Source organism: Cryptomeria japonica, chromosome 6 (assembly GCF_030272615.1).
Source record: "Cryptomeria japonica chromosome 6, Sugi_1.0, whole genome shotgun sequence".
Classification (NCBI taxonomy): Eukaryota; Viridiplantae; Streptophyta; class Pinopsida; order Cupressales; family Cupressaceae; genus Cryptomeria; species Cryptomeria japonica.
The window spans coordinates 171,917,343-171,932,817 of record NC_081410.1 but is presented as its reverse complement, the minus strand read 5'-3'; the positions used below and the strand labels follow the sequence as shown (position 1 = coordinate 171,932,817).

The following is a 15,475-nucleotide window of genomic DNA, read 5'->3' as shown; positions in this document are numbered from 1 at the left end:
AACTTTCTTTGGACTTTCATTTGTATTCTATGTGTTCTTGCACTTAATTTGATCTTATTCTTCTGAATTATTGAATCTATGCCTCTCTCTATATGATCAAGTCTCTTGCAGGAGGAACACTGTATTAGTGGCCTTCTAGCACTAAATCTATCATTGCCTCTTGAGAGCCTCTAGGGTTAGAACCAAACTTCGATATGAGTTCCCTCTCATACTGGCTTAAGGAAAACTAGTATTTGGTCCTTGTTAGTATTGACTTTTCCTTTGACCAAGTGCTTGATCTAGGCTTCCCATACACTTTACCTTCTCTTCATGATAGGTAATGATCCCAACAAATCTTCAATCCTTTAAGTATCTAAATCTTGCACTCTTCTAAAGTAATAACAATGTGCATCCATTTGGGTGCAAGACCTATCAAGATCTTCTTCACAACCACATCATCTTTCATTATTTCACCTTATGTTCTCATCTTATTCACTACACCTATTACTCTAACAGAATAATCATCAATTTTTTCATAATCTTTTATTCTTAAATTCTCAAAATTCATGCTTAAGGTTCAAAGCTTTGCAAACATTCCTCTATACCTTGATGTGAACTTTCTAAAGTTGCCCATGCTTCCTTTGTTGTCTTGCAATTCACAATTTTTGGATTAATACTCGGATCTATAGCACTTTTAAATACGGGCATCCATTTTCTCTTCTTTCTTTGCTCTTTCATCTTTTGCATTCAGTGCGTTCCAATCTTGAGGTTCAACACATCTACTTGCTATTATATGTCATACTTATTTCCATATTAATAATCTTTACAACAGATCTCTCTTTCAATAATCAAAATTCTCACCTTTTAACTATGTAACTTAATAATCTTTCCAACAGATCTCTTTCTATAATCAAAATTCTCACCTTTAAACCATGTAACTGGCACTGTTGCATTGTTTGTTGGCATTATAACAAACCAAACAAAGCTGAGAATTTCTCTCAGATTAATTGAATCTTGGGCTCTAGTGAAAGAGTCTCAGATCTGAACTTGTCTGGTGTCTAATTTGCATTGATAAACACTTTTACTAAACTTGCTCTGATACCATTGTTATGATAAATCGTATGGAATAGGGGGCAGTGTTGAAATCTCAAGAAACCATAAACATGTAAAGCCCATAAGATCTTAAAATCTTTCAAATTTTTTTTGGAACAATATTCTGTTTTCATATCAAATCAAATAATGTTTGATCTCCTATTCTGTTCAAACATCTTGGTGAGCTTACAAATCAAATGTGAACTTTTCTTATAATTCTGTCATGAAATCCCTTTCTATCTCTGCTATCAACCTACTTAACAATTATATAAAACCACCCTACTTAAAACAATGATCTTACACTCTAAACATAGTCTCTTTTAAAAAAGCAAAAATTCGTTCCCAATTTTAAATTCCTATTTTTATCCCTCCTTTAAACTCTCTGCTGTTCCTATTTTAAATCGGGGTCACTATTGTTTTCAGCAGTCAGGATTCCATTCTGTTATGGTTCTGTCGCGGTTGTTTAGGCTGTGCCTGTTTGCAATCAGATTGTCCAACAAAAACATGCACTCATGCGTTAAATTAGATCATTGGCAGCCTGCTTCTTTCCTAATACAGTTCTATACATTGAGAACCAAATAAATTGAATGTTAAAATCCCATATTTGAAGAAAAAAATGCTATTTTGCAAAGTTTAGTTTGGATATTAAAGGGGGCCGACAGACTATTTTTTAAAAGGAAATAATGAGGGGCATTTGTTTTGAATCTTGTCCTATATTTTCTATCTATGTTGATCTCTTCTTTTGGAGTCAAACTATTGACTTATCTATATAAATGGTTTGCAGGTTCACAAGTGCAGTTCTCCAAGGTGCAAACTGGAAGATTCCCCTGCCTCCTTTTGGTCAGGGCTGGTAAGTTTCTGTGACATACTCATTCAATCATTACTATTTTTGGCATTCAAATTTCTAATTTCAGTTAGACTGTCAGTGTGGAGGTGGTGTTAATTATTAACATTTTTATAACATAATTTAAATATTCCTGGGAAGTGAAATGGGCATGAATTTATAGTCACGAATTGAAACTACTATATTTCGTGTTAAACTACTGAAAGCTTGCAGAAGTAGAAAACTAATGAGAACTTGTTTTCTTAAATATCTGTTAAAAGGAGTTGTGTTTCTGTGACACATCCTCCAATATTGTTGTGTTGCATCGACAATCCATGTAAATGGAAGTATTTTTAAACTATTCGAAGTAATCAAATAAATAGAAAATAATTGTATTTTATAAGTTAAAACCATTCAGCGGAATCAAATAAATAGAGAACTATGAAAACTCAATTTATTCACCAGGAACTAACTAGTTCCCTTTTCATAATAGGAAATTACTTTTGTAGAAAAAATGCAGTCAATATCTTGTGGTTTGAATTTTTCTATTTAAATAGAATTTATGATTTTTTCTATTTTTCAGTGTCTGAAGCTCTTACCAGAATGCAGAGGGGAAACTGATATAAGTTTATGAAAGTTGAATCTCAAAAGCAAAGTGCAGCTACGTTCTTCTGGAGACTCTGAAACAAGAATCCTTTGCGTAAATGTCCAAATTTACACAAAGATTTGAAATCTACAAAGACACTTGGAATTATTTATTATATGATTCCTAGTAATATAATAAGAACTCTTGAAAATGTTAATATCTATAGACAAGGGGTTTAATGAGTAAAATTAAATTATAATATTATATTGTGTGCTTAGTGTTACCTAGAAAGAGAAACAGAAAGGAATGAAAAAAATATCAACTGTCCTCAAATGACAAAAAAGAGATTGGTAGGCTGGCAAATACATAAGTACAAGATCTGGAGGAGTTGCAAAGTCCTTCCTGACCTTTATGAAGGATTGAATTTCTATAGGGTTCAAAAGTGGTCAATATCATATAAAAAATTAATGCTGCAAAGTTGTGAAGCACAAGATACCATGCCATGGTTATCAACATCCTTGCCAATTGATATCATTCTCTAAAAGCCTATTTGAGGATGCCATCTAGAGAAACATTTGTTGTTATGAAGTTGTTATGTAAGCTTGGAAGAAGTTTAAGTAGTCCTTGATGATGAAGATGAATCCTGACTAACAACCATGGGTGGACTCCTCTTTGAGGAGGGATCAAAGAATTGATTAATGCAGTGTCATCTAGAAACATGGAGCACATTGCAATGGTCATAGAACTGTACATTTGCCTGCTCAGGGTTTGCTGTTGGCTTATCCCTGTCCAGAAGGCATATTTCATAATCCCATAAGTTAATGGCTGGAAGTACTTAAGATTGGATAGGATGAGATAGGTTTTCAAATATTGCTTAATATTAAGAGTTAAAGAATGACTTAGCTACATCTCAAAATAAGGAATTAAATTGCCTCTGTTTCCATTCGTAAATTCAATATGGGAAAGTGAAATGGATGAATACTAGATATTATAGTAATTATAAACAAAGTAAAGTGCATCGAAATATTGAGCAAAGGATTGTTCAAGTTGTTCCAAGAATCACAAGTAGACAATATGTAGTAGCTCATAATATGCTGGAATATGAAGGACTTGATAGTACGCAGTAAAATAAAATAACAGTCACAAACAAAGTAAAAATGCCTCCATAGATTGATAACCAAATATCTGAATATGTTCCACAAAGAAGAATGCTTAAGAACCCTTCCAACATTATATAATCTCATGCACCTTTACATTCTTTGAGGCAGTGATTGCTTTAATTCTGAGGTGATATACATCACTTTTGTAAAGATGAGATAATTTGTTTGTGCCTTTGCATACTCTTGTAGGCATGACAATATGTAGCATCTTCTATTCATATGCTTTATTGCTGATGAAGAAATGTATGTTTTACAATTTTAATTGACCTGATTTTTTTTGACCAAGGCTGCATCTGGGAATGGGTTTGACTTGTCATTTCTTACTAGTTGGTCATGACTCCATAGCTATTCTCATGTATTTGTTTCTTCAAATTTTTTTATTTGAAATACTATGTATTTATCTATTTGAAGGTCATTCAAAGCAATACCTTTTTCTTCTTGTTTTAGGTCATCATTATCATATTATTTGCATTTTAGCTTCTCCTTACACTGCAATTATATATGGATGTATACATACACACTACACCAATTTGTAATATGTCTAGCCTTAGTTAGTTGCTTAATTGTCAACCTAAGTTGCTGGTTTTAGTTCAAATCTTGGTTTGCGTTCGTGGATCCAAAAAAATATCTTGGGGGGTGTTGTGACGTATTCACACATCGCCCCATTGCAAATGGGGACCCCTACTTTTTGCTTTCTGGGGCTTGTTTTTCTAGGTCTTTTAGGGTTTTGTCTATTAGCCTTTGCATGCTGAGTGTTGCCAGAGGGATCACTAAGATAGCAGGCTCTGTTTAGCTAAAGGTGAGTCAGTGGATGCTCCGGGTTAGGGTCATCTTTGAAAGTCTCCCTTAGGACAAAGTTTTGCTCTTGTTGCTAATTGTGTCTTGTTTGAGTTTCAGGAGGTCAATGAAGCTTGGTGAGTGAATATCATCTTTGAAGATCTGAATTAGGTCAAATTGGTGAGTGATGAAGTCTAGAATGTCATCCTGATCTTCAAATGTCCTGAAATTTGGCTAAGTCTGGAATGTCATCTTGATCCTGAAATTTGACTAAGTCTGGAAAACTGAAGAATCCTCCAAAAACTAGATTTTGCATTGTAACTCCTGGAGGTCTGAAACCACTCTCAAACATCCTGACAGTATATATGGAATATAACTTAAAGTATAAGTCCATATATGAATCCTGACGGAGAGACCAAAATGTCAAATTTTGCTCTTGAACCTTCCAAAGGGTCCAAAGTGAATTTCAATTTCGCTCTTGACCCTTCCAAAGGGTCCAGAGTGAATTCCTCTATAGGTCATTCTACTTTGATCCAAACTTAGAACTAACTCATTCCCAGGCATTATTGAGGGCAAAACACTTATTTGGAGTGAAGAAATATGAAAATGAAGTCAAGATTTGAGCATAAGGAGGAATTTCGCTCCTGATCCTTCCAAAGGGTCCAAAGCGAAATTCATATGAGACCCTTTTTTCTTCACAAAACCTTGAAGTGAATGCTAACTTGGACTGGATGATGATCAGGAGAGGCCTAATAAGTTATATCCAAGCCAAAGAAGGGAGGAAAAAGGTGAAAATGAGCCTAAAATGAGAATTTGCCTTTGAGAAGAGCTTTGAGGCTATGAAGTGGTAGAAATCAACCCAAAAGGAGAATTTCGCTCCTGACCCTTCCAAAGAGTCCAGAGCGAAATTCCCTATAGGTCTTGTCCTTGGTCTAGGTCCAAAGCAAAATCCTCAGTTTGACCCCCTATCTTGCCTAAAATGACGAAAACGACCTTGTTTTGAGCTAAAAGGATGGCAGATGGATTTGATTATTGTGAGAAGTGAGTTTGATCAAGCTTGAAGGCAAAGAGAAGCAATGGAGTGTGAAATCAACCTTAGTCAAGAAGTTCGCTCCTGACCCTTCCAAAGGGTCCAGAGCGAAATTCCAAGAACACACCCATTTCTTCCTTGTTTGGACCAAGATCTTAGTTCCTTGGGAGTATTTGGAAGTAAATCAACATGTTTTTCCTTAGGAAGTGAATGAGGGCGAAGGGAATGAAGAATCAAGCCTCAATCTTGAATTTTGCTCCTGACCCTTCCAAAGGGTCCAGAGCGAAATTCCTAAAATCTACCTTTTCCTCTCAATTTTATGTCTAGCCAAGTGTGGACCAAGATTGAAGATGTCCCTAGGCATTTGAGTTGCTTATGATCACCAAATGTGAAGGAATTGAGCTAAGACTAGAATTTCGCTCCTGACCCTTCCAAAGGGTCTAGAGCGAAATTCTTGAAGGACACCTATTTTCCCTTGGAGATGGTCAAATCCTTGGTTTTTATGGCATAGATAGGTGTGGAGTGACGTGTCCTTTCCCTTTTGAGGTGGTTTGGAGTTGAAAGAATGAAGAAATGTGCTCAAAACTAGAATTTCGCTCCTGACCCTTCCAAAGGGTCCAGAGCGAAATTCCCAAAATCCCTCTTTTCCTTTCCATTATTGTGTCAAGCTAAGTGTGGATCAAGGTAGATTGAGCTTGGAAGGACCCCTAGGCATGCCTTTGAATTGATTGTGGCCACCAATGATCAAGATTTTGAGCTTAAACTAGGATTTCGCTTCTAACCCTTCCAAAGGGTCCATAGCGAAATCTTAAATAGGTCCCGTCCCTGGCCATGATTTTTAGCGAAATTCTCCTTTGTAGCCATTTTGAGGGTCAAACAAGTGTTATATGCATGGGAGATGAGAGTCCAAGTATAGAGAGTGAAAAGGATAGACCTTGGTGAAGGAAAACAAGCAAGTCAAGAATTTCTCTCCTGACCCTTCCAAAGGGTCTAGAGCGAAATTCTCAATTTCACCTAATTTGCTCATGATGAAGGTCAAGTGATGGATTCCTAGGCTTTGGTGGAGAGAAGGCTAGCATATGCTTGTCTTGGAGGCATTTTGGAGTGAAGAAATGATAGAATTTGAGCCTAATTTAGGAATTTTGCTCTTGACCCTTCCAAAGGGTCCAGAGCGAAATCCTTAAAAACTCCATTTTGCTCCAATTTTGCATCAAGCTTGGTATTGGTTGAGATTGAGGGCATCCTTAGACATGCATCTGAACGAGTATGGTCACAAAGTGAGAAGAATTTGAGCCAAGAATGCAAATTTCGCTCCTGACCCTTCCAAAGGGTTCAGAGTGAAATTCCTAAGTGGTCTAATATTTTGCCTAGGTCCTTGAGGAAAACATATTCCTTGGCAATTTTGGAGGTTAATGACTTGATCTTGGTGAGGTAATGTTGAGAATGAGGTTTGATTGAGCAACTTTGTCAAAATTTGCTCCTGACCCTTCCAAAGGGTCTTGAGCGAAATTCTTATAGGGCCTGTCCCTGGGAAGGATTCTAAGGCAAATTCTATCTCGATGCCTTCTTGTTAATAATTTAAGATAAGAAATGCTATGAACAAGATAAATATATCATGTGTACTTGATTATCTTTTGGTTTGTGTTGCAGGTGAAAGAAAACCAGGACAAGGACGACCTATTCTAAGCCCATCATCATCAAGGACACTCCAAATGCATGGAGGAAGACTTCAAGTGTTCGAGAAAAGCATTGGGAGATTTCAAGTGTTCAAGGAATTGCAAGCTTTCTCCAAAACCTTCGCTTCGCCACACTAATGAACCACAAGATGACAAAGAAAGGCTTTGCCAGCACGTCAAGACGAGATATGCTACCGGAGGAAGAAGACTTGACCATAAGGAAGCCTCATCAAGCACAGGGGAGTCAAGGAAGTACATCATTCATCATGTCAAAAACAGAGGAGGATCAACCAAGTCACAAGCGTTAGACAAGGTGGCATCCCAGTCATCATTCCTCCAGTCGGATTGGTCCACCTCAGCATGACCAGATTCAATGTACCTAATTTATCAGTGATGGCACAAACTTCGGTGTACCTACCCCTGCTTCCTATTGGTCCTCACTCCTGGAATGTAATTTTCTCATTGGCTAAGGAAGTTTGTTATAACAAACCCTAATTAGGGTTTCTATCCTGTAATCCTAGCCATTGATTCTAAGTCAATCAGAGCCATCAATCTGTAAAGGGCTCTCTATATAAAGCCCTGGCTCCTCATTTGTAAAGGTTAATAGTTAATAGTCAGAGAATAGTTAGGAGTTAGCAAAAGAGAGATAGTCAATAATTAGTAGTTCAATAGTAGATAGCATTTTAGAGTAGAGTAGAAAGAGAAGGCAAAGATTGTTGCCAAGAGATTGTTGCAAAAGACATGTAAACTTCATTGAAGGAGTGGTGAATTCTATGTGTCGATTCTACAATTTGCATGGTCTCTATACTTCTCAAATTTAATTTCATGTTATTAGACGAATGGAAGAAATTTGTATGGTCAATGGTGAAATTTGTATATCCATACTACTAGCGGTTTGTTGATTTCAAACTTGCCTTGCGTAGTCAACTGGAATCATTCAGCTTAACCTTAACTTCAATTATCGCTTCTTCATTGATATGCATCAACCTGGCAGTGTCTATGCTTGTAGCGGTGATCTAAACATCATAAAGCTTTCCTTAGAAGATCTTCACTTACCTTGTGGAGATGATCCTAGCATGTCAAAGCAAGACTTAGTTAAAGTTTCATCAAAGGTCATCCATTGCTCCTACATTCTTAGTGTTAGAATTAGATCCTTCTCCAACCCTTATCCTTTTCCCTTTTAAAAAAAATCAAGGATTAGTAAAGACCCACGTTCCAGTGATATCCAAAGTAAATCAAACGCTCAGGTCATCGAATGTAAGCCCCCTTGTGATTCCAGCAAAATCACATCATACCATAAGAGCTTATCCACACGTAGAGACCCTACATATCAGAACCTTGGAGCTACTCCGATTGATCCTTTTGCGAGATCTTCAACATTCGGGGAAGCTTTATTCAAAAGAGGATAAGGTACCTTTAGGTATTTTATTCTGTGTTTGGTCGTGTACAAAAGACACATTAACAGGGGGTTGGGTTTGTCCATACAAAATACAAAAAACATGTAAAATTTTAAATCAACAAAACCATCATAATCAAATCTTATTTAAAACATAAATGAGAAATATTATAAAATATTCATTGTTCAAACATCAAATTCAATATTAAAATAATAATATCAAGTTCAACTATCAATTTTTCAATGTCATGGATTTTCCAAATCATCATCATTGACATTAGATGATGTAGGAACATTTGAAGAACAATCAATGCCACTACCACTCTTTAGTAAAAGTATGTTTGCTTTTAGACTTCTCAAGTGCAACGTGGAGGAATGGAAGCATCCAAGTTAGTATGCTCTAGCTCCATATCATGTCCCCAATGAGGTTGAGGGGCAATGCCCCTTGCGGGGTCTGAGGGAAATGCTCTTGGCAGTTTCCTTGTTGTGATATAGGGTAGGGTTGAGGGGTAGAGCCCTCGTACCAAGCCCAATTGAAGACCCTCAAAGCCACACAAACCTTTGTGGCACACCATTTTCATAATTTTTTGAAAGGCAAAAAAAATGCTTATAAAGCCTAAAAATAACATTTTTGGAGTGTTTAATCCACATTTTTCATGTGTGACGCTAGTCAAGGGCTCAAACTCATTGTTTACCCAAATTAATCACTAAAAATCATTAAAATACTGCTAGAAATTTTTGAGTTAACTTTAGGAAAATTCATTGTCAAAGGAAGGTAAAAAGAATTGAAACATTTTTTTTTTTGTCAAAAATATGATAGGTTCTTTACGACTTCATTGGGATTCGTTTGGATCCGCCTTGGGTTTTCTTCGGTTCGTTTTACTCTCCATGGCCACTCCCTACCAAAATTCACAGGGGAATTGGATTGGGTTGTGGATCTGGTTCGAACTAGACTTGCACCAGGGGGATTTGATAATATAGAGTCAAACCTATAGTCCGAAATCCATCTATCAACTTGGTCTAAATGTACTTTGATTTATTTAATTTTCTTTAGCAATTTTGATGATATGCTTGCAATGCTCAAATGGCAAGATACCTAAGGCTGCATTTTGTTTAGGACAACTTTTTGGCCAAGTGAGTCCATTTCAACCATTTTTTTCAATTTCATAGGTTTATTTTACTAAGTAAATCTGATTATTATAAATATGTGTTCATCATATGTTATTCCTTCAAATACTGTTTGATTGGGGGTTCAGTTATCTATTTTTGAGGAAGTGTGAAAAGATATTGCTGAGTGCTGATGCTAACATCAATATACATACATTTTTGTAATTCTCTAGAACATGGAGGATTCAAGAGACTTGATCATCATTATTCTTAGGGTGTTGTGTGCAGCATAAGTGAATTGTCTATTAATAATGCAATCATCTATATTTTTATCACTCATTAGGGATAACATGAATTGAGTAGCTCTTCTAAAGTCAATCATAAGGGATAGGCTAAAACATGGGCTTTGCAAACATTTCATGCTATCCTATGAGCTTCAATGTCACTTTGTATGTCATTGGAAATGTTTGTTTTAATGCTAGAGTTCGAATGATTTTTTACCTCGTTTTTTACCATAGAAGTTTACGATATGTTTGTTTAGTCTCGGTTCTCGATGCACATTTTATGGAAGTGCTATGTGGTATTTTTGAATATTTTCCTCATCTTTGGCATTCTCTTGCTAGGCATGTGTGACACATTCTAGAGTGTTCTTGGCAGTCTAACTAGACACATTTGACACTTTTGAGAGTGTACCTGAGATCTTGTTCCTTAAGGCTTTCATAATGAATAAAGTTTCAACCATGGTGACAAGGGCATAAATGACCATGATTGCAAGAATGTTGAGATGGCTCACTCCTCTAGTGTATAACCTTGCTTATAGAGCAAAAAATGTCGTTCAATTGAGTGTTGAGTTTTTCTTTCTAATCTATCTTTATGGTGACTTTTTTTTTCTTTGTTTTGGATTTGTAACGAGACCAATTAGCAAGATTAGAATTGCAGTAAGAGAATATAATATTCAAACTAGCAAAAATGATTTGAGAAAGTTGCACTGAGTTCTTTATAAATAAAAATATATGGTTCTAATCAAAGTTCCTAGACTCGGACTTGGCTCGGACTCGGCAAGGCCGACTCGACTCGTGACTCGGCTATGACTCGGCAATGGCTCGGCAAAATAAATAACCCTTGAAATTAAGAGTTTTTTAACAATTTAAAACTTGTTTCATGCACTCATTATTGAATAAAGCCCAATTATAATGTGTGCTAGCTTGTTATGCCATGAAAGGCATGCTGGTAGAGTATCTACTTGTTTGGGGCTTCTGTTTAGTATTTTCTTTGGCCAAATTGAAATTTTGGGAGCACCAACATGAGACATCGTGAACATCTTCACTTGGAAACTGTAAGGAGTGCTTGTGTATGGTAGCATTAAATAGTGTGCTTGTTGAACTTAGGTTTTACCTTGGGACTATAGTTGACCTTGGTCTTTCTTGGACCTTTTAGTTTTTAGGCTATATATATGTTGGATGGAAGGGGGAATTGTGAGGCCATAAGGGTTTGAAAATATGCTCCTCAGAGACTTGTCCCTTGCCAAAAATAACCTTGTGCCCCATGGGGGGATTTTTTGGGATGTGGGGACAGGTAGGAAATGTCCCCAACACACCCCCTTTTTTCAAAATTTTAAGAAACATTCCTGTTGTGAGGTACTCACACATCGCCTCATTGCAAATGAAGACCCCCACTTTTTGCTTTCTAGGGTTAGCTCTTTTAGTTTTGTTGTTGGTCGTTTTAGTGTCTTAGCCTTTGCATTGAAGGGATTGAGTTTCTCAAAGGTCATCAATTCAGGTGGATCTCCTCAAGGTGGACTGAAGGAGGTTAGGTCAGTTGAGTGATTAGGGGTTATTTAGATCATTCCTAGGGTTTTTGTGTACTATCTGGTCACCCTTCAAGTTGCTAAATCAAACCTTGGTTGAATGCATAGTGTCCTCCTAGGTCTCGTCCCTTACATCAAGGTCAGAGTGAACTCGCCTTAAAAGTCTGGAATGTCATCCTGATCCTGAAATGGCCTGAAATTTGACTAAGTCTGGAAATTTGAAGGATCCTCCAAAAACTAGATTTTGCATTATAACTCATGGAGGTCCGAAACCACTCTCAAACATCCTGACAATATATATGGAATATAACTTAAAGTATAAGGAAATGTCACTTATACTTAAATGTTATATTCCATATATGAATCCTGACAGAGAGACTAACTTGTCAAACAAGTCAAAACATTGACCTGTCGTGGCCGAGTCTTGGAGCTTGGACTTGGCGAATTTTGCCATAACTCGCTTGACTCGTGAGTTAGGCGAGTTATGGTCAAAACTCGCCGAGTCCGAGTCCCGATTCAGCAAAACTCGCTGAGCTTGGCTCGACTCGCCAACTCGGCGAACTCGCCTGACTCGTGGCGAGTTTGGGAACTCTGGTTCTAACATCTAATTACATGCTAGAATATATGAAAGCTTGTTGATGGTCAGGTTTGTCTAGCAAGGTCACTTTTAAATAGAGGCATGATAACTATGGATTTGTAGAATTGAAAACCTTTGATCAATCTTGCACAATCCCTATATGTCAAAAGACATGTTTAATGACCTCATCTACGACAAAGTGTGGGGATCAGAGTAAGATACCTCTTTGATATGACAAATATGATCCAATGCCAATCTATTTTGGATGATGAATGAGGTAATGAATTATTAGATCCGATTACAATTTTTTAAATAGCTTACCTACTTGGGTTTGGAGTTAGATTTGGTTTTTGGAACATGGTGAGCAAACGAATTTTTAGCAGGTTGCTTTGTTTGATGGATGAGTTGCTAAGCTTCACCGATTGACTTCTGGACCATGAAAATTACTGTGGTATTCCTCATAAGACTATTGAGCCAACCAAGAGCGATAATTTGTGGTGTTGGAATGTGATGTGTTACAGCTTGATAATTGAGACAACATGGTGACTCTTATCTTTTTCCAAATAATTGGTAGCTACCAAAATTGTATAAACCAAGAAGCTCTCCAATTGCCATTCTGGAAGTAATAGGAATTATATGTGCAGTCCCAGTGGCTTGAGCTTCATGATTATTTCCTAAACCAGGTGTCAGCAATAGCGCTCCTAGTTGCCATGCTCTTGCCTTTTCAGATACTGTGTTTTTTGGTCTATATTGGCACATTCTAAGGTCTGTCTTCAGATGTTGATTGTTGGTATCGAGATTTTTTTTTTAACTACCTGGGTATTGCTACAATCCTAGAGCATCACTGTCACAATCAATTTGGCTGTTTGAGGCTCTTTTTTGTCTTGCGTCTTGGAACAGGCACCCGTCTAGACTATGGACAATTGCATTTGATTGAAAGTTTGTGTTTATAATCTACTGTTAAAGATATGCATGTGCATTGTATGTGTAGTAGTCTAAGAGCATAGGAGTTCTCAATTGGCTTTATGCTTTGCCAACATTTATAAGCATAGGCACTGGGACCTTCTTATTATTAGAACGTTTCTGTCATATTTTATGACTATGCCTTGTTTTGTTTTTCTTGTTCACTCTGCTTATAATAGTGGCATATTAAATACACAATATTGACTCAACATGACTGTGGGAAAATGGGGCAAATGAGGGAAAGACATTCAATATCATATTCTCCCACTATAATTTGCAATCTTTATAGAAGCTAGTTTCATAACCTTGTATCCAAAATGCCCAGTTAGTTTTTGTAACCTAATATTTTTTTTTGATCGGTTTGTAACCTAATATTTTTGAGATAATAGACACGAACTCTGTCAAATTACATAAACATCAACCTTATAGAGTGCTTAGAATTAATATTCTAGTGATGCATTTTTTCCTAAATCTACTTTATTATTTTTGGTATGCACATCTTTAGTCTGCAAAAAATGAAAATAATTCTTTGATCTCATAACGTATTGGTGCAGAGGTATATGCTCTCAAGCATTGAAAACATGATATCATAAATAGAACACTTAACTTTTCTGGGGCTTAATCTCTTCTCCTGACAAAAATCATTGCACTTTTTGCAGGTTTGAAACAGTATATTTAGATGAAAAAATTCGTGTTGCAAAGGATATTCGAGGAGACTATCTAGTTGTTGATCAGGCTTCATATACATGGGAAGAGAAGTGACCTGTAAAAATTCAAACTAAGTGATGCTTGAACAAATCCCCAATATGTGCACATTCATCTTCTTTTCTACTTGATTTTCAGCATGTAGCTTATTTATTTGCCTTAATTCCATAGAAGAAAGTTTGTATTGATTGCTTAGTTTGAATTTGTTAGTACTTATTCAATAGTTTATATAAATTTGCAATTGAAGATGCATATTCTTTTATTAGTATCAATATGTAGATTCTCCAATGCATGTTTATTTCCAAGTGTGTTTATCTTGTCTCCTATAATTTTGGTGTTGAAAATTCATATCATGGCAATAGAAATCAAAAGCGAATCAAGGATTCATATTGTCCCCTATGAACCAATTTGGTAAAAATTTAGATATCTCCCACCCAACATATTGGGTAAATATCTATATTGAGTGTTCCATAAAAATCTTGATCAAGCTGGTATCAAGGGTATAAGTGCCGACAACATGCCTATTTGATATGGACATGTCGGACCATATGCAAAAAGCCTTGGGCAATAAATTTGGTCTTCTTGAAGCCCATGGAAGGGTAAAGTTACAATGGAGACACAATTCTAGGTTATTCTAGACTGCACTTATGGAGTGGTAGATTGTCTCTATTATTAAGGGCATCCTTTCTATTTGGACATCTTTAAAACCTGTTGGATATAGCCATAGATCAAAATTTGAAAACATATTGGTAAATAACAGAGTTAACAGATCTTTTGACAATCATATTCTTTTTGTACACAAGGAGAAAACTTGGTGAAACTAAAGAGGATATTTTCCTTAATCTCTGAGGAGGGGAGAAAATCTCATAGTTAAAGACATCTATCATTGGGTTTTGGCTCCCTTAGCAAATGCCTTTTAATGAGTTTGGTAACCATTTATGATTTCATAATGTATAATGCATTGTATGTATCTGAGTGGATTGGAAAGTGGAAATTAGCTTTTATCTTCATAACAACATTTTAATATAATATTTTATCACTCTTCAATTCATGACAGCGCCGTCAGCTGGGAATTCATGGGAGTGGAAGGCATATTTCCAAGCCTTGTTTTGATCTCTCAATTACTCATGCAAATTTCTTCTCAGCAATGTGTGAGTGGGAAACTCTTTTCTAATAGTTGGAGTTCAGAATTTGTGTATACACAAACACAATGAAATGATTATTAAACAAAAAAATGTATGTGAAAAGCAAATAAAAAACAAACAAACCATTCACACAATGCCACCACGGTTATACGTAAAAGAGCCTTTAAAATGAGAATTACCATGCCCTTTTGGTAATATAGCTACTGTTTTTTTCATATTTGCTAATTCAAGATTTTTGAATGCCACTTTTTTCGGTGACGTTATCTTCAAGCTTTAATGGTGTCATTGTCCTCTGTGTGAGTCTTTGCCTCCATGGTTGCAAATTGTTTGATTTGTGATTGTTATCCCATATATTTGAGATTTTCTAGTTTAAAGATGTAAGAAAAGGCACTTGTGTTAAGGAAGTTGCTTTACTATACAACATGAATGGAAATATGTTAAGGACGATTTCATTACTTTGCATCATCTCAAATCCATAAGGGAAACACACAAAGTATAAAGAAGAAATACTTAAAGAAACATAAGTATATGTTCATGGCCAGTTGTTTCAACATACATTGTGAGATGTGGCTTTGCATCATTCATATGATTGTAATGAGCACATAGATAAAAATAAATCAGAGTGAACAAACATAATTTGAAGTATGTGAAA

The 15,475-nt window shown here is 36.2% G+C and overlaps 1 protein-coding gene across 1 annotated transcript in view; it reads left to right on the top strand.

Moving 5' to 3' along the window:
* Window positions 1-13,926, top strand: part of LOC131071800 (probable plastid-lipid-associated protein 11, chloroplastic) — a 28,179-nt gene extending 14,253 nt beyond the window's left edge. The window contains exons 2-3 of the mRNA XM_058007758.2: window positions 1,856-1,921; window positions 13,633-13,926. Coding sequence (XP_057863741.1) covers window positions 1,856-1,921; window positions 13,633-13,735 — 169 coding nt within the window. The 3' untranslated portion in view covers window positions 13,736-13,926. The remainder of the gene's footprint in view (window positions 1-1,855; window positions 1,922-13,632) is intronic.
* Window positions 13,927-15,475: the final 1,549 nt, after the last annotated feature.